Source organism: Mercenaria mercenaria, chromosome 2, assembly GCF_021730395.1.
Source record: "Mercenaria mercenaria strain notata chromosome 2, MADL_Memer_1, whole genome shotgun sequence".
Taxonomy (NCBI): Eukaryota; Metazoa; Mollusca; class Bivalvia; order Venerida; family Veneridae; genus Mercenaria; species Mercenaria mercenaria.
In genome coordinates this window covers 64,346,040-64,365,715 of record NC_069362.1, presented here as the reverse complement: position 1 = coordinate 64,365,715, position 19,676 = coordinate 64,346,040, and the positions used below count along the sequence as shown (strand labels likewise).

Genomic DNA, 19,676 nt, shown 5'->3' with positions numbered 1-19,676 from the left:
GTTCATATTCCATGTATTTTCAATGACCCAAGGAGTATATAGCTGTCCATAAAATGTATCATAATGCTTCAGCTAGGTTACTAATGTTGTAAAAAATATGTGTTACATACATGTAACTATCGTCCTTTCTTATTTCTGTGTTGTTTTTTTTTTCTAGGGCGAGGTTCTCCAGGTTTGTCATAATTTGCGTAAAAGGACTACTCTGATGTGCAAGCTGAGGAACGAGTGTCCACCTGAGGCGCATATATCAGTGTTGAGCGGAGCAGATAAGCCGTCCACCATATGAACGTAAAGTTGGTTAGTCAGATGTTCAAATGAGAAAGAGAATTCCACCTGAAACTTACCAGTGTAAAAAGTTGAAATGTAAAAAAAAAACCCATTCTTACTGGTTAAAATTCTTTTAGCGCATGTGCTTACAGAGTTATGTTACTGTGAAACATCCTTACAGCAATCCTCACTATTATATTATATACCTTTTAGCTATATGACATATTGATTACGAGCGATGTTTTACTGATGTAAAATGTGTGAATTTTCAATCTCAGCTAATCTTATTATATTTCTTAAAGTCAAAGAAAGGTTTCAATGATAATTAATGAAAGTTTTTACATGTATTCCATTGAAAAAGAGACTTGATAAACTACTGTCATATAAAACAAACCCGAAGCCTAATTTGTTTTAATTGCAACATTTGTATTGACTGATTAAAAAAGAAAAAGATTCTAAATTAATTTTACTTGATTTATGCCTTAACTAGATTTGAACCTCATTGTCAAGTTTCTAATTTTATTTCGTTGAATTGTTGAATTGAATTGTTTCATAATTTGACACGGAGTGTGATAGTAATATCAATACTAAACATGTAATCCACAAACGTACATAAAATAACTTAAAAGGAGTTAATCATTTTATTTCATATTAAATACGTTCACATCTGGACTAGAGCAGAACCAGACTGTTAGCTGAATATCGCAAATGCCTATGTATAATAATTACTGTACATAATTACTTCGCTAGGCTTTGTTTCTTAATAACTTTGCAATTATCTAACAGCTGCGGCACTAGTTTAAAACAATGTTGCCGTACCTTAAAAAGCTTCAATGCACCGCAGGTAAATAATTAAAGTTACACAAAAACATACACACAGTGTTTGTATTATTACCGAAATTGAAAAAAAAAATAATGCATATTTATTTCATTTAAGTGCTGTTAAATTGCTTTCATTCAAAAAATCTAACAAGTTAAAATGACTCTTGTCAATGCAGAGATGAACAAGAAACGCGTCATACACTGACAAAAACAGCTGAGCTATTTTTTGTTTAAATTAATTAAGCCTAAAAACGAAAGTTTCGTTAGAGAAACTTGGCATGTGCCAATATACTTTATTTTTTACGTTATTGTCCTTTGTTTTAACAGGATGTGTTAGTAAGGTTACCTATCATCTTGTAATTACGCCGATTTTTTGCTCCCCGGTTTATCAAGGATATAATCTGACAATTATTCATATGTATGAATTGCTTACCTGACGCTAGCGAAATGAGGACACATTTTGTTATAAATGTATAAAATATGAAATGTTATTATACACCTATAAAATTTATTTCAATAGGATAATAATAAGACATTCAGCTTCATTGCGATGGAACATGAACTCGTAAATTAGGTTTGAAAAATTTAAATACGTTCAACAGTGCACAGAATGTTGCATTTCAGATTTGTAAGACCATCTGCATTTGTTAGATACAACATATACAAAGTTACTGTTCCGGTGATTTGGGTGAAGTGAGAACTTTAGTAATAAACTTTATATTTCAAAATTTATCTCATCATTCTGTATTGAGACGTTTTGGTTTAAAAATGATGACCGAACTGCCTGAAAATAACAATAAAACAGGTGAAAGTGTGTTTACTGTTCGTGCAGATGAAAATAATTGGGCGTCTTACACTCTACCTTCGTTCGGACATAGCAGCCGACCAGTAAGCGGCAGACCTGTGAGCGGTAATATCTACGATGCTTATGGAGAAATTGGAACCAGTAATGATGGGGAATATACAATCGTTACCGAAATTATGGATGACGAGAACTTAGATGCATACCAATGGCACAATTTGAATGGCAAATCCGGTCTACCTACCATGAAAGCCGTGCCAATAGCTCGTGCTAACCCAAGGCTGTCACAGAAAGCCTTCATAAGACATATTAGGTCATTCGAGAATGGAAAAATAAAAATGTTAGATGATGGAGAAAATGCAATAAGCGAAGACGAGGAGAAAGAATACGACATGCGGTATGAAAACAATGGTCCAATTATAATGGCATGTTTTGTGAGGTTCTTGCTAATTGCCCACAACGTGCTGACAGTATGGCGTGTGACGGATGACTACAACGAGAACATGTACTGGCTTATAGTGATTGCTAACTTCTTCCTCATCTTAGAAGGCATTGTTGTCATCATAAAACGAGCAGGTATCGAATATGAATGGTAAGTGGATTCTTACATCAATAGACTGCACTATTTCTATTCAAACATTTTTAGACCATGTTATGTGCGGAGAATTTTCGTTCATATGTTGATTAAGAGTGAGCCAAAGAGTGTGTTTTCAACTGTTTTGTGCGAAAAAGCAATGAACTATTGTTATATCGCCGCAAATTTACAATGCTTTATTGTCCCAAAGTAAATATTTACAAATATATATATTTATATCTGTTTGCAGGTGGACCCCATGCTTCCTCATTTACCTTGCATCAACAATACCTGCAATATGGCTTCTTCAGTTGAACCAGTATGACCGTTTTGTTAATGCAGATAAGTGGACCACTCTACCTCCAACTGAAATAACTACCATCCCGACCACGACATTGACAGAAGCCCTGGTACTGAACGTTACGAGCAATTTGACTTCGGATATTGCGGATGGTCTGGCCGGGAATGATACAACTACTGCCAGTGGTCTAGCCGGGAATGATACATCTGCTGCCAGTGGATTGCCAAGTAATATAACAACTGAGATCAGTACAACTGTGTCAACAATACTTACTCCTAGTGAGGTAACCATGTTAATTCAATATCTGCATTTATATTTCCATAGTGACTAAAGCCAAGCTAACTTTGTTTTATACCAATTTTTGAAGTAAGAGGGATGTGGGAGATAGGGGATATCCAAGTTAATATTCCGGTCATTTGTTTAAGGTATGTGGAAACTCGTCGGTAAAATTGCAGAGCCTTCCCATACTGATAAGCCGACTGGATACCTTATTGTGCCGTTTGTCAAGAAATAATACTAATTAGTATTAAGCGGGTAGTCCGCACTTTAATTGTTTTTATCATCTTCCTAAAATCTATTTTGACTTGTATTTTTACAGCCGGTGTTTGGCACTTTTGATAATGATGTATGGGTAATCATCATTGAGGAATCGCTGGTATATCTACTTGTGTTCAGTCGCTGGCTGCTCCCACGTGGTAAAGTCTCGCGAGACTTTCTGGCTGACCTGCTCTTAGAGTTTCTCGCCATAGCCTCGGATATCATGGAGTTGCTCGCTGTCTTCGACGAAGATCAGGTTCGAGGAAACTTGAAACTCACCTACGCTATCTTGGCCGTGTGGTCAGGGAGTTTCATCCAGTTCATTCCCATACTGATGCAGAAGTCTAAGCGATTTCGAAAGGCACGGAATCCAAATGTCGCATTTCTGAATAGGCACTGTGGAGATAAGTTTGTAGAGGTTGTTGTGACATGTATGAGCATATTTCTACAAGATTTACCTTTCCTTGTAGTAAGGCTCTACATCATCATAGAGGTGAAGCTGATTACATACAGTCTGATATTCTTCTTGCTGAAGAACATTGTTACTTTGATGTTGTTGTTCTACAGACTAACAATACTCTGCTACCGCCTACCGCATTGCAAGGGAAAACCGGCTTAAAAGTTTATCAAACTAACATTCAAGTGTATCTTGTTAACCGGTATTCTATTCTTAATGTATCTTACAATAAGTATTTTACCAAGTAAACGGATTTCTGCTGAAACTATTTACGCGTTCAGCAGCTAAGCTTCGGTGAGGAACGCTGAGACAAGCGTTTCGGTATTTTTGTGCGGCCAGTAAACGTTTTAATGGGAGTATTCTTGGGACATCTCAAATACTGTGTACATTGGTGGAGCTTTGTGTCAGAGAGCTGTCTCCCAAAACAATTCTCTTACAATACGACAGTCACAATTATCATTGACAGTTCACCGGCAGGCAATAACTGCTGGGAGCAAACGCAGTGAAATCAAACAACATATAGAAGATGACACTGGGAAGCAAAAGCGAACGTAATCCAAAAGAGTCTAATGGACAAAGGCTGGCTGGGAAATTTTGAAAAGAAGAAACGTTTTACGAAAAACCGTACTTACGTGACTGATTGTGCACATGTATATTATCATATTAAGAAAATATAGGTTCAATGTAAACCACTTACTTTTCATTGTAAATCCACAAACATAAGGTAAGCCTTTCTGGGAGGCTTTGTTTAAAGTCATTTTTAACAGTAGAACTATATTTCAGTTATGCAACGGCGGTACCTAACCAATGTTCCTGGATTCTGTACCAGTACTAACCTGTTCTCCGCAAGTAACTGCCAACTTCTCCATACATATCAGAGGTTGAATGCTTTAAGACACAATACCATTAATCAAATCGTCACGGAAAACATAGACCTCGTCCGGGGATCGAATGAGCTAGGCGAGAGGTGTCAATAAAAGCAGTCCGTTTCGAATGAGCCAGGTGAGAGGTGTCAGTGAATGTAGTCCGTTTCGAATGAGCAAGGTGAGAGGTGTCAGTGAATGTAGTCCATTTCGAATGAGCCAGGTGAGAGGTGTCAGTGAATGCAGTCCGTTTCGAATGAGCCAGGTGAGAGGTGTCAGTGAATGTAGTCCGTTTCGAATGATTGAGAAACAGTTTTTGATACATGTAAATATTTTTGGTTCACCATTTATTCGCACGGACAATATATGCTTTCAGTCTTGTTTACGTCTATGCACACTTTCCATAGATATGACAATTTGTTTTGTCTTAATTAAGTATTTTCTCCGCTGTTCCCAATAGGAATGAGAATATGTTAGAAGAATGATTAACATATCCGTATATATTGTCATTAAAAATTTACTTTTCAACGCTATACAATCCTTTAAGATACACCTTTGAAGACTTTCAAAATTGTGTTTAACATATTTCTTCCTGCTATATATCTCCAGTCTCCATAGTTACAACAATTATAAGTTATCAAGTTTTAGATTATGATTAAATATAGTAAGTATTTCCTAATATTATTTTGTTGGGTTTAACGCCGCACAGATACAACTATAGGTCATATAGCGACTTTCCAGCTTTAATGGTGGAGGAAGACCCCAGGTGCCCCTCTGTGCATTATTTCATCACGAGCAGGCACCTGAGTAGAACCACTGACCTTACGTAAGCCAGCTGGATGGCTTCCTCACATGAAGAATTCAACGCACCGAGTGAGGCTCGAACCCACACCGATGAGTAACAAGTGATTAGAAGTCTGCGACCTTAACCACTCGGCCACGGAGGCCCCCGAAACTCGAAACTCGACTTTATAAACTGAACACGTTCAGCTCAATTTCAGTCATTAATTAAACTGCCAAACGTTCAACACAAACTATCAATTTCCCAATATCTATTCGGAAAACATGCAGTTAAAATATGCTTTCCAGTCGGTGTGCTGCGAGGCAGCTACTCAACCCAATCTGTCGTTGGAGGGAAAATTAAGAAAGAAACCAAGTTTCAAGACCAGCTATCATTTTTTGGTAACCTGGCATCCCTTCCTAGTCTATCAAAAATAAGTCCCCAATAGTCACCAGACTAAGATCCGAAGAAATGTACATACAAAATCTGCAAAGTGTCATTTCATCACTTGTTCTGGATAAATTTTACCACTCAGTCAACATTGGAACCACCCGATCTGTAACGCTTTTGCCAGTGTGGATAAAGGAATCTAAAATAATAGCATGATAACACGTTTTGTTGTAAAATGTTTGATTTTCACATTTTTCGACCCCAAAATAATTGCGTAGGAGCAAACAAAATATATAATATGCACATTTTTGTACGGGTGCATTTTGATTCACAATACGAGACGGATTTGCTTTTTTCGCATGGTAAAAAGTTTTGCAACCGAATGAAAATCATATGAAATGCGCTGAAGTGCGATTGCAACGGACTAACTACTTTGTGTATTATTTTAAGTAAAAAGACACATTTACACGCATATAAAGGGTATAAAAATTGTTTTGTTGAATACATCTACCTACGCACGACTTTTGTATCCGCATTTTATAGGTTTCAAATTGTCCAGACAAATCTACATACATTACGTATGGTTTGGACTTTTCCAATACATCATTTCCAGCATATTCTTACGCAACACTGAGCTGAACACGTGTTTATTTTCCACTTAAATTAAATACCATTTTATTTTGGCAAACGCAAGTTCAAACTAAAAGTCAATGGATTCGCTATCCAGATTGTGAGAAAAATTGAAAGATTGACAAAGGATAACTTGAACATTTTTGTTCTCCCAATACCGTAAACCAAGATAACATACACTAAACCTAACCCTTCACCACAAAAGGCAAAGTTTCAAATGGTTGAGAATGCTTTTGAGTAAATATAGCATTCATCTTCATTGATACTATTTATACACCAGCAGTAAAGTTTAAGCAGTTTCCCCATAAATGTGGCTCATTGCTTGTTTTTTCGAAGCGATTTTTCTGCTTTCTGCGTGTCATGTTTAAATTACGACAATTTATTCCGTTGTTAGTTGGACATACGGAGCTCGATTACAGGGAAACCCTTTTTCCACCTTTATGGATAATGAATGTTTGTATATTAACGTCTGCAGAAGCCCGCTGTGTTGTTGGTCGGTCAGATGTCGCCAGCATTTCCTAAGGGCTTCTGCAAAAGTTAACACACAAAATAAATATGTATTGTTACATAAAAACACGACACAGAGATTTGATGTGATGTTTTCATAAGTGATGACTTAACGGGTACGGTACTATTTCTAATGTTACTATTCTATTGTTCTTGGACATGATTTTAATATCTAAAATCGTGGTGCTCACGTAGTGAACAACACAACCAAATGCATTTATACGATTACTTTTGTTTCTCATTATTCTAACACAGCAAAAAGAAATTAAATTTATTCCCAAAACAGGACCATGTCTTCTTAAAGGTATCGATACTACACGCCTACAAAAAACCATACATTATAGATTGAAATGATATAAAGTTGTTTATATTTGCCTTTTAGCTATTAATTTTTACATGTGTCCATAATAGCAGTGCATAGGGGTCTTATCACGTTATTGTTGTTACTTATCCTTTTCGGACCTTTTCCCCTTTTCATTATCTTTAGCCTCGTTTTGAGCGGAAAACATCGGAAAAAATACAGAGAAGTTTTTCTTATTTTATTTTGTTTTTCCACATACCACCCCACCACCCACCTTGCTCTGCTATTATGTTTTGTTTGAAAATGTCGCTAAACAAGTTTTCTAGTCACAATGTCTTATTATAGTGATGCTTTCTTTTCCTTGATCTGTTATATCTAGTCAATGGACTTTGCTTTGTCCTACTTTATGTCACAATTTTATAGCCATATAACTAATTTTGTACTACGTTTTGATAACTAAGTAATATTACTTTCTAATAAAACGTCTGACATTGGTTAGATGTCAGACATTTTCAATCCACGTTTATCTTGTGTCTTTATTGTGACATAAATGAACTGCATCGGCAGGGGAGCGTAAATATAAATTGACCGAGTTAAAGGCTTCCATGAAGCTAAAAATGATGATCTTAATGACACTTTTCAAAAACGAGCGTGTCTCCATATTAGGAAATTATTACACAAGTAGGCAGAATTGATGTCGATGCCGACATAACGTCTGACGACTTTGAACAAAAAGTTATTTCTCTTCATTCAGAACTATCTCAACGTAACTGTATTAGGCCTGCTTCTAAGAAATGAAAAACACATGGCACCTTACTAAAGATTAGTCTGGTATCGTAATAATATCGTATATGTAATAGATTTACTTGATAATGAGGGAAAGTTTTTGAATTTAGAAAGTCTGTAAAACAATTACACAATAAATGGAACCTTTTTAGATTTACATCGCATTATTTCAAATATACCCATAGATTGGAAAAACAAAATAAGGCAAAACGCAAATGATATAATTCAGTATAAAAATAATATGTATTTAAATCCTTATCTAAAAAAATTGATTGAAGAAAAGAAAGGGAGCCGTATTTTTTATGATATATTTGTTGATACGAAAAGTATAATGGTACCAAATAAATGGATACAAACAATGGGAATTACCGAGTCAGAGTTTAAGGAATACTGTAAAAATCTACAGACAATAAAAGAAGTAAAGCTAAAAGATTTTCAGTTTAAAATAAATCAAAACATACTTGTTACAAACACGTTTTTATATGTCATTAAAAAAAGCGACAGTAATATATGTTCCTACTGTAAAAATCAGAGAGAAACGATTGAACATTTATTCAATCTATGCCCATATGTTAAAAATTATTTAACAGAGGTGAAAAACTGGATAAAAATGAATATGAAATAGTCTTAGATATACAAGAAAAGCAATTTCTTTTCTCATATGCTAAAGATAACCATAAAGGAAATTTTATATCATTGCTACTTAAATACTACATTTATAAGTCGAAGTTTAAAGAAAATTGTGTTCAGTGTCTAAATATTCCATTGTTTATTCAATATTTAAAACAAAAATTCATAACACTGAAATATATAGCTAAACTTAATAAAGAGTATCAAAAGTTTGATAAAAACTGGTCAAAACTGGTTCAAAAACTGAATATATGACCAAACCTTAATACGTAGAATTACAGATTTGTATAAAAAATATTTACATTTGCTACTTTTTAAATTACCCACATTTAATGTAAAATAAAGGGTTTATAATTGGCGATAGCAGGGAAAGGTACCATTTTATTTTTTTATCTTAACCCCCACCCCCTTTTTTTTTTTTTTGGGGGGGGGGGGGGGGGGTCAGCAGCTTAAAATTCTTTTCATTTTTTTTTTTCGGAAAACTTTTTTGAGGTCCATTTGAGGGCCACTTCCAAACAAAAAAAATCCATTTTATCTGAGAAATTCCAAAATGTATGGTTTTGTTTTGATATCTAGTAAATATCATGTATATATATATATATATATATATATATATATATATATATATATATATATATATATATCATATATTTGTGCATTTACTGTGTATGTACATGTATTTGCTGGAGTTTAAAAAATATACATTGCTGTACGTTATAATTTCATATAGTATTCATACATACTGTAAGGTTTAAAATATATATTGTTGTACTATATTATTTCATATTTCATAATTTCATATTGTAACCATATATTATTGTAAGGTTAATAGGTGGATGGCTCTCCGACCCCTATTATACCAATTTTACGGGGATAATAAACGGGGTTACCATCTGGGCCTCAAAAAAAAAAAAAAAAAAAAAAAAAGATTAGTCTTCATGCCAAAATAAGAATAGACATGTATAAAATTGTATTATGGAAGCAGATAGCTCAACCACTAGCAGACTGGCTATAGGTATACACCAACTGAACTTACCAATACTCCTTCAATATTTATGGAAATATTTTTCATAATACTCATCGACGATACTAATGACACAGTTCTTATAATAAAAAAAGGCATTAGTGAAAATGTATAAAATCTAAGACTAAAATTGTGTTTTACGGATAAGACAATGCATGTACTTACGATGTAGATTTTTCCTCTGGTCTTTTATGATAATGGAGTAGAGACTTACCCTTAACCCTCTTGACTCATTACTGTGTGAACTTAATCCTATCCATGTTATTAATAAAGGATAACTCGAACATATTTGTTCTCCTAAGACGTGTTTGTGTTACCTTTATCTGCAGTGCTAAAGCTGACACAACAGTCAGCAGTTTTATTCGCATATGTAGGCAGTAAAATCTTACATGCACATTTTAGTCTTATGAGAAGCATTGTTTGTTTTCAAAGTGCTTCCCGCTATTTGCACATATTGTTTTGAATAAGGTAATTAATCTGTTTAGGGCGAATAAAAACACATCTTTTACATTTCTGCGGCAAGATATATCACAATCTGATTTCTTTTTCTACTCAGTGTAAATGTGTATGATAGTAACAGTGAAAATGTACATGTCTATATATTGGGAACTGTGAGGCTATGGTGGGTCGTTTCCGCCATGTCATATTGTTATGTTGGCACCCTGCCAAAACAGCAACACGAAAGCACGATAAACCATTTTTGTCGTGTTGGCGTCCCCCTCCCCATAACACGACAGCACGAGGACAAGGCACCTCACGGACAATATAAAAGTAGGTTTTTACCATGTTGGCACCTTATTTTGTCGTATCCTTCTGCTGGTGGGTGTCATGCAAAAACATGAGGACGTGACAATGTAGCGTTCTGTCGTGTTGTCATAATGTCGAGCTGACGGGGCGCCACCCAGCAACACGAAAATACGACAAATTATTTTGTTGTTAATAATTCATGTTAAAAATCACTCTTTGTTGAATTTTCGGCTACCTGGTCTTTATCAAAACATAAAGGTCATCGATACAGCTATGTAACATCCATTATATAATACTTGCTTTGTCTCAATGACGTGACGTCATTTCCTGTAAACACGATGTCAAACGACGTAACGTCACTTCCCGTATTATTTCACATGTGTCTGTCACATTTATGTGCTATATTTAACATTGCAGTCATGTGGAAATTTTGTTGCAAGCCTCTTTATCCATTTCTCCTCTACTATCTGTCTGTAAAGGCGGCCTTCATGGTATAACTTTTGCAGTACTACCACCTGCAAGTCCCCTTCAGTATGACCTACAAAATGACGATTGATAGGCTTGTCAACCTGCTGTCTGATATCACTTAAATGTTCTTTCTTTCAAACTCCTCTCAGTTTCCCCAACATATACTGTTTTATTGCATGGTTTGCATAGTAATCCATACACCAGATTGGTATGACTACAAGTGGTATGTGTTACTGTTTGGTATGTGTGTCTTGTTGTGGTGTCAGCTACCTTCCCTTTAAATATCAGTAGGCAAATGTGGCAGGAACACATATCAGGAGAAGATCTAAAAGCTCTGTTAGTTTTGACATGTACCAATACATCACCAATGTTTTTATCTCTTCTGAAGGCTAACAACGGTGGTTCTTGGAGACAGTTCTCATACGTTCTGAATTATAGAGTACTTTTTGATGTTTCCGCAGGATGTTTGTATATCTGGTAACATTTTGGAATAGGCCAGTACCAATAGCTAAAACTCTCTTTTCTTCTGGTTAAGTCTTCTTTTTTGTTTGTAATAATTCCTGCCTGTCTAATTTATCGACCCGTTGCAGCTGTTGTTCAAGTTCTTTACAACTGTATCGGTTGTTTCAGTTCTCCTCTGTGTTAAATATCGTCAGGTTTGTTTTCACAAATTCTTTTAATTCTTATACCTAGGCCATAGGCTAATGCCTTCTTGGTGAGCGCCGGATGACACGAAGCTTTCTGTATAAAGAGTTGTTTGTCTTAAGGTTTTTTGTACAGTTCAGTATAGATGTTACCATTCTCTAATCTAACCAGCGTGTCTAAAAATTCCAATTTCTGATAACTCCATCTCAGTTCAGCTCTTATGTTCTGGTGAATATTATTTGCAAATTCACTAAATTGCTTCAGCTTTTCAATGCCACCAGTCCATAGCCCAAATCCATCATCAGTAAATCTTTTGTAGAACCATGACCTCGAAATTCATCAGTTGTCCATCCATTTTTCTAGTCGCGAACCTATTGCTACTCCGTCAGTTTATACATAGTGTTTTTCGTTTAATTTAAAATTGTTGTTGTCCAGTACAGTTTCTATCATTCGTAGGGCATATCTAGTTGGGATTATTGGTTTAGATCTATTTGTAAACCGCTCTCCACATGCCTGCTGGTCCTCAACTCTTGGTACTGATGGATAGTTTGCAAACATCAAAACAAAAAAGTATGGTGTCACTTGGAATGGGCTGTTTAATCTGTGTAATATTGTCTATAAAATATGTTGTGTCCCGTAAGTAACTTGGTGACTACATGACATATTCATTCAGTTCATATTCAGCTACCTCTGCTAATTTTTCAGTTAGTGTGTTTATTCCACTGACGATGGTTCTTAATGGTTTATGTAGTTTTGGGTTGCCATTCAATTTTCCTGCCCTTGGATATCTTGGAATAAGGTATGCCTGCCTTTCTTTTGATATAGCTCCTGCCCTATACATTTTGTTTACTAGCTGCTTAACTATTTTAAGAGGGTTCTGAGTGAGATCTTTTTCGGTTTCCGTGTAAAATGCATTGGGTTTCATTTCTGTATAAAGTTTGTTTATGTATTCCGCCTTGTCAATTATAATAATACCAGATCCTTTGTCAGCTGAGAGGATGATGGTATCATCATTATGAAGTAATGATTGGAATGCAGATTTCCACATCGCCACATAATGAAAATTATATATATATATATGTTAAAATGGCAGGACTTGAATATTATGACATGGTTACCACCAATGAGGAAAAGGCACCTACTTAATTTGTTTGAAGTAATTCATCCAGCTTGCTCTCTTCAGAGACTAAATATTAATGCACTTCGCTGATATTAGGCATGACACTTAAATCATAATTTTACCGAAGCAAGTAGAAATGTTCAACATCTGAAAGATGCCTACGCTTAAATGATCAATATTCGATAAATTCTATTTGAATGCGATATTGAATGCAACGATTAATTTGATAGAAACCGAACATACGTATTCAATTGCGATCGTTACATAGGTTTCTAATTAGCATAAAAGTCTAACATAAAAGAACCCGAAGGTACATTCATGTTGAGCATTGAATATCTAATTTTGTTTAATCTTTCGCTCTAGAGCGAGAAACACTTTTAAAGCAAGACATCATACGAGAATTTATTGTGAAAATGTGGAATGTACGTTATGAAGGGGACGGATACACTTTGTCCGAAGACGATAACAACAGCCAGTCATCAACTTACGTGATACCATGGACTGACAAGGTTTTCCGCCGGTCGTCTAACTCTGTCTATAACTTACCAGACGAGAGAGTAGTAAGTGATGGAGAGCTTCACGACGTCAGAGATGATTGGGAGCTACATGACGTAAGAGACGTTAACGACACGGACGCATACTCTTGGATCAATGTTGACGACACTCCAAAGCTATCATCTGTGAAATCGGTGCCAGTGCCGAGTGTATACACAGACGTTTACAGTACGTCTTCATTGAAACAAAACCAGTCGTTTCGTGATGGGGGAGAAATTACGACAACCACAGACAGACGTAACATGGACAATGATAAAAAGATAAAAGAATTTGATACGAGTCTGATATATGGTAATCATTGCTCCATTTTCCTAGCGTGCCTTGTAAGAATGATGCTGATTGGTCACAATGTCCTGATAGTGTGGCGCGTGACAGTTGACTACAAGGACACTATGTATTGGCTCTTTACGGTCGCAAATTTCTTTCTTATATTTGAGTGTGTCATCGTAATAATAAGAAATGCCGGCAAGGAGTATTCATGGTAAGTGCATATAAACTGTTTTCCATTTCAATTTAGAAATATTCAACAAAATTAAATTGTTAAATTTTCACATTTTTTTCAAAAATGAAAGAAGCAAAATGATGGTATATCTAGTTCTCATAACTTACTAGTATATTCTTTTATTTACAGGTGGTCACCATGCCTCCTTATATACATTGCTTCAACAATACCTGCAGTTTGGCTTCTTCAGTTAAATCAGTATCATAATTTTACCAATGCAGACAAAGAGACCTCATCAACATCGTGTTCGGATAATGCGAAACTTACCCCTGCACAGGTAAATATTTATTTCTCAGTATTACATCATACGTTTCACCTGTCTCTTTTACACGGAAGTGATGAATGAATATAAATTACATAACTAGAATTGTGTCCATTGGACACGGATGCCGCCACATACTGTGCCATCCTCTAAATAGCAAAATTTTTAGTACAGACCATCTTCACATGAAGGAAGTTTGACTTAAAGTTTGGAACAAATCGTACTCTGATAAGGTTGCCATTCCTTCAGAAAGTTGAATACACTAATTTCTTCACTATGGCTTATTTTGTGAAATTAATTAAGAAAAGGCCATAATTCTAGAGAGAGAAAAGCATGACACACACGATTCTCTGTATTCCATATAGAAAAACTATCAAAGGGCAATAACTGCGGTAAAAACAGTCACAGCAAATGTTCTTTCCTTTATAGTCGTCTGCGAATTAAGTTTATTCGTATGTGAAAGTTTGAAGCAAATCAGGCTAATAGTGTGGGAGGAGTTGGACACACAAGATTTTTCTCTATATTCTAAATAGCAAAACTAACCCCACATACAATTGGGGGCATAAAACAAATTTTGAGTCTCCTATGTTTATAATATAATTTTATACATCAAGCATTATCTATTGGATAAAAAATACAATTTTTTTTTCTCAGCAGGACCTGTGTAAACCGGATATTGATGTATGGGTGATTATCCTTGCGGAAACACTGGTGATAATGATACTGTTCAGTCGATGGCTCCTACCACGTGGTAAAGTCTCGCGGGACCACTTGGCTGATCTCCTTCTCGAGTTCCTCGCCATTGCCTCGGACATCATGGAGTTGCTCGCCGTCTTGGACGAAGACCAAGTTCGAAGAGACTTGAAACTTACATACACTATAATGGCCGTGTGGTCAGCGAGTCTCATTCAATTTATTTTCATTTTTATGCGGAGGAATCGCTATCGGAAGGTTCACAATGTTGAGTTCCTGGCTCGATATTGTGGGGGTAATATTGTAGAAGTACTTGCAATATGTATGAGCATATTTCTACAAGATTTACCTTTCCTTGTGTTGAGGCTCTACATCATCATAGAGGTGGAGCTGATTACATACAGTCTGATATTCTTCTTGCTGAAGAACATTGTAACACTTCTGTTCTTGTTCTACAGACTAACAATACTGTGCTGCTGTCAGGACTGCAAGGGCAAACCTGCTTAGAGTTTGATAACATTTGATATGCCTGAAAATATAAAAAAAAAAAGGTTCAGTTGCAACACTAGTGTACCAAATTTCTGCATCTGACCTCAGACGTGTTGGCTTCCTGTTAGTTTATAGAGAACAAAGGAACGCGCAGTGCCAGATGCTTATGAAATGTCCTGTATTAAGACCATCTACATAGAAGTAACCTGACATTTTTTCAACTGTACCCTTGCACTTATAAAGCGCCTTATCCTTCCATATTACATCAATATAGCATTTGATCATTCAATCTGTGCTGACAAGAGACTGCCCCTCGTAATTACTAATAAGAGACTGCTCCTCGTAGTTACTGACAAGGGACTGCACCTCGTCATTATTGACAAGGGGCTGCACCTCGTAATTATTGAGAAGGGACTGCACCACGTAATTACTGACAAGGGACTGCCCCTCGTTATTGCCAATAAGAAACTGTACCTCGTAATTACTGTCAAGAGACTGCACCTCGTAATTATTGACAAGGGACTGCCCCTCGTAATTACTAATAAGAGACTGCCCCTCGTAGTTACTGACAAGGGACTGCACCTCGAAATTATTGACAAGGGACTGCACCTCGTAATTTTTGGCAAGGGGCTGCACCTCATAATAACTGACAAGGGACTGTACCTCGTAATCATTGACACGAAACTTCTCCTCATCATTACTGACAAGAGACTGTTCCACGTAATTACAGACAGGAGAATGTTCCTTTTAATTATTGACACGAAACTTCTCCTCATCATTACTGACAAGTGACTGCTCCTCATCATTATTGACAAAGGAACGCGCAGTGCCAGATGCTTATGAAATGTCCTGTATTAAGACCATCTACATAGAAGTAACCTGACATTTTTTCAACTGTACCCTTGCACTTATAAAGCGCCTTATCCTTCCATATTACATCAATATAGCATTTGATCATTCAATCTGTGCTGACAAGAGACTGCCCCTCGTAATTACTAATAAGAGACTGCTCCTCGTAGTTACTGACAAGGGACTGCACCTCGTCATTATTGACAAGGGGCTGCACCTCGTAATTATTGAGAAGGGACTGCACCACGTAATTACTGACAAGGGACTGCCCCTCGTTATTGCCAATAAGAAACTGTACCTCGTAATTACTGTCAAGAGACTGCACCTCGTAATTATTGACAAGGGACTGCCCCTCGTAATTACTAATAAGAGACTGCCCCTCGTAGTTACTGACAAGGGACTGCACCTCGAAATTATTGACAAGGGACTGCACCTCGTAATTTTTGGCAAGGGGCTGCACCTCATAATAACTGACAAGGGACTGTACCTCGTAATTATTGACAAGGAACTGCTGCCATGTAACTACTAATAAGAGACTGCTCCTCGTAGTTAATGACAAGGGACTGCACCTCGTAATTATTGACAAGGGACTGAACCTCGTAATTATTGACAAGGGACTGCACCTCGTAATTACTGACGTTTTGGCTTCCTGTTAGTTTATAGAGAACAAAGGAACGCGCAGTGCCAGATGCTTATGAAATGTCCTGTATTAAGACCATCTACATAGAAGTAACCTGACATTTTATCAACTGAACCCTTGCACTCATAAAGCGCCTTATCCTTCCATATTACATCAATATAGCATTTGATCATTCAATCTGTGCTGACAAGAGACTGCCCCTCGCAATTACTAATAAGAGACTGCTCCTCGTAGTTACTGACAAGGGACTGCACCTCATCATTATTGACAAGGGGCTGCACCTCGTAATTATTGAGAAGGGACTGCACCACGTAATTACTGACAAGGGACTGCCCCTCGTTATTACCAATAAGAAACCGACCTCGTAATTACTGTCAAGAGACTGCACCTCGTAATTATTGACAAGGGACTGCCCCTCGTAATTACTAATAAGAGACTGCCCCTCGTAGTTACTGACAAGGGACTGCACCTCGTAATTATTGACAAGGGACTGCACCTCGTAATTATTGACAAGGGACTGCACCTCGTAATTATTGACAAGGGACTGCATCTGGTAATTACTGACAAGGGACTGCACCTCGTAATTATTGACAAGGGACTGCTCCTCGTGGTTACTGACAAGGGACTGCACCTCGTAGTTACTGACAAGGGACTGCATCTGGTAATTATTGGCAAGGGACTGCATCACGTAATTATTGACAGGGGACTGCTCCTCATAGTTATTAACAAGGGACTGCACATCGTAATTATGGCCAAGAGACTGCTCCTCGTAATTTTTGACAAGAGACTGTTCCACGTAATTACAGACAGGAGAATGTTCCTTTTAATCATTGACACGAAACTTCTCCTCATCATTACTGACAAGAGACTGTTCCACGTAATTACAGACAGGAGAATGTTCCTTTTAATTATTGACACGAAACTTCTCCTCATCATTACTGACAAGTGACTGCTCCTCATCATTATTGACAAGAGACTGCTTCTCATCATTATTGACAAGAGACTTCATCATTGCTGACAAGAGACTGCTCCTCGTCATTACTGACAAGAGACTGTTCCTAATGGTTATTGACAAGAGACTACTCCTCGTGATTATTGACAGAGGTAGAATTTTGTTATAACTGACAAGAGACTTCTTCTCATTCTTATTGACAAGAGACAGCTCCTCGTAGTTACTGACGAGATTCTCTTCTTAATTATTAACAAGAGACTGCCCTTCGTAATTACTGACAAAAGACTGGTCCGCCTTATTACTGGTAAGAGACTGGCTCTCGTAACTACTGGAAAGAGACTGCTCCAGGCTCCTCATAATTATTGCATCGTAATAATTGAAAAAAGACTGATACATTAAAAAGAGACTTCAACTGTTGTCGGTAAGGTCAAGACAGGTTAACGTACTGGACAGAAATGCCATGACATACATTGTGCATGAACGACATTCTCAATGATAATTGATACAATAGAGTTATTATAGTAGCAGCTCAATCTGAGATGCTGTACTCGACTCGAGTGGATTTTGTCAGATTCACGAGGCGCGAAAGCGCCGAGAGTGATCTGACCTTGCAAAATCCACGAGAGTCGAATACGAAATTCCAGATCTATCTACTGTTATAATGACCCTCCACTTTTTGTTTGTTGTTTTGTTATTGAACGAAATCTTCAATGTTTTTCGAAGTTATAATGTAACTTAATGAAGTTTTAATGTGCGCTATTTTATAGAACTGTGTCAGGTCATGCATATTAGTGAAAGTAGTCCGGTAACATACAATACAAAAGGTACAATACGGAATTATTTTCTGCCTGTTTATTTACTTGTGAAATACAAGCCGATTTATTTTTTTTTACAGAATTTATATAGGTATATAATAAAATATTGTATTTAAGCACTTCATTTCATGCCAATATAGGCAACCATATCAATGCAGTTCTACTTCTTAATCTTGTTGCTGATGAGTTTTCAGGCATGGACAGTTCTCTAGAGTTTTCTAATTTTTATCTACATGTCTAGGCAACTTAACTAAGTGGCATTCTCGTCATATTTATTTAGTACTTTCTTTTTTTTTTTTTTTTTGTACGTTTCAATTCATTTTGACCATTAAATCTTACTGGTATGTGATTTTTTATATAATGTTTTGCTTACATTTTGTTTACTTTTTATCTATTTCATTATATAAAACATACATATAAGAAGATGATTTAGAGAAAAGGAGAATATATTGTAAAAACTTTTATAATGAAATTTCTACATGTGCAATACGAGAGACAAGACAAGGTTATATATTTATTCTTTTTTATATACCTATATAAATTCTGTCAAAAATACGGCATGTATTTCACAAGTAAATATGAACAGGTGGAAAAACATCCGTATTGCACCTTATGTACTGTATGTTGCCGGACTATTTTCATTTAATATGCATGACCTGACAAAGCTCTATAAATAGAGCACGTAAAAATTTCACTGAGTTCTATTTCAACGTCAATAAACATTGAAGAATTCATTCGATAACAAAACAACAAGCACATAATAAAAGTGTCTAGATCTGGGATTTTGTATCCGGCTATCGTGGATTTTGCAAAATAGGATACATATATTTCAGCATATATATAATCACTGCAATATTCATATCAGTTGTATAACTGAAGCATGCTTAATTTGGATAATCTTCTTATTAACAGATCAATGGTATTTTCCTTCTCAATGAATTTAGTAAGAGCTGCATTGTATAGCATTTCATTTCATCAATAGGTAATTTGAAATGGATCTTAATCTTAAGAGCTATAAAATCTTGTAACGGAAAATGTGCATTAGTGAAAGCACCACGCCTCGGGTTCCACAAGCAATGCCTTGAAATTTATTCCAAATTCCAAACATTTTGAATTAAGGTAAAATATCAATACACTGTTATAAGTGTTTTATGATAATGCTAATAAAGTCGTTACATGAAAAGTTTTTAATTTGGAGCATTCCTGTGATCAGTCTTTCAAATAAGTTTTAGTGATGCATTTTTTCTACAAGTTTACAACAGCAAGA

The 19,676-nt window shown here is 36.2% G+C and overlaps 2 protein-coding genes across 2 annotated transcripts; both read left to right on the top strand.

The window, feature by feature from the left end:
* The first annotated feature begins 1,629 nt into the window (after positions 1–1,629).
* On the top strand, positions 1,630–4,449 carry LOC123562786 (transmembrane protein 26-like). The gene is made up of 3 exons (XM_045355380.2): positions 1,630–2,483; positions 2,716–3,049; positions 3,365–4,449. The coding sequence occupies exons 1-3, from the start codon at positions 1,858–1,860 to the stop codon at positions 3,920–3,922; spliced, it is 1,518 nt and encodes a 505-aa protein (XP_045211315.1). The 5' UTR covers positions 1,630–1,857; the 3' UTR covers positions 3,923–4,449.
* Positions 4,450–12,980: 8,531 nt separating this feature from the next.
* LOC123564096 (transmembrane protein 26-like) lies at positions 12,981–15,171 on the top strand. Its single transcript, XM_045357399.2, has 3 exons — positions 12,981–13,688; positions 13,839–13,986; positions 14,626–15,171. Exons 1-3 carry the CDS (start codon positions 13,066–13,068, stop codon positions 15,169–15,171), a joined length of 1,317 nt encoding a protein of 438 aa, XP_045213334.2. The 5' UTR covers positions 12,981–13,065.
* Positions 15,172–19,676: the final 4,505 nt, after the last annotated feature.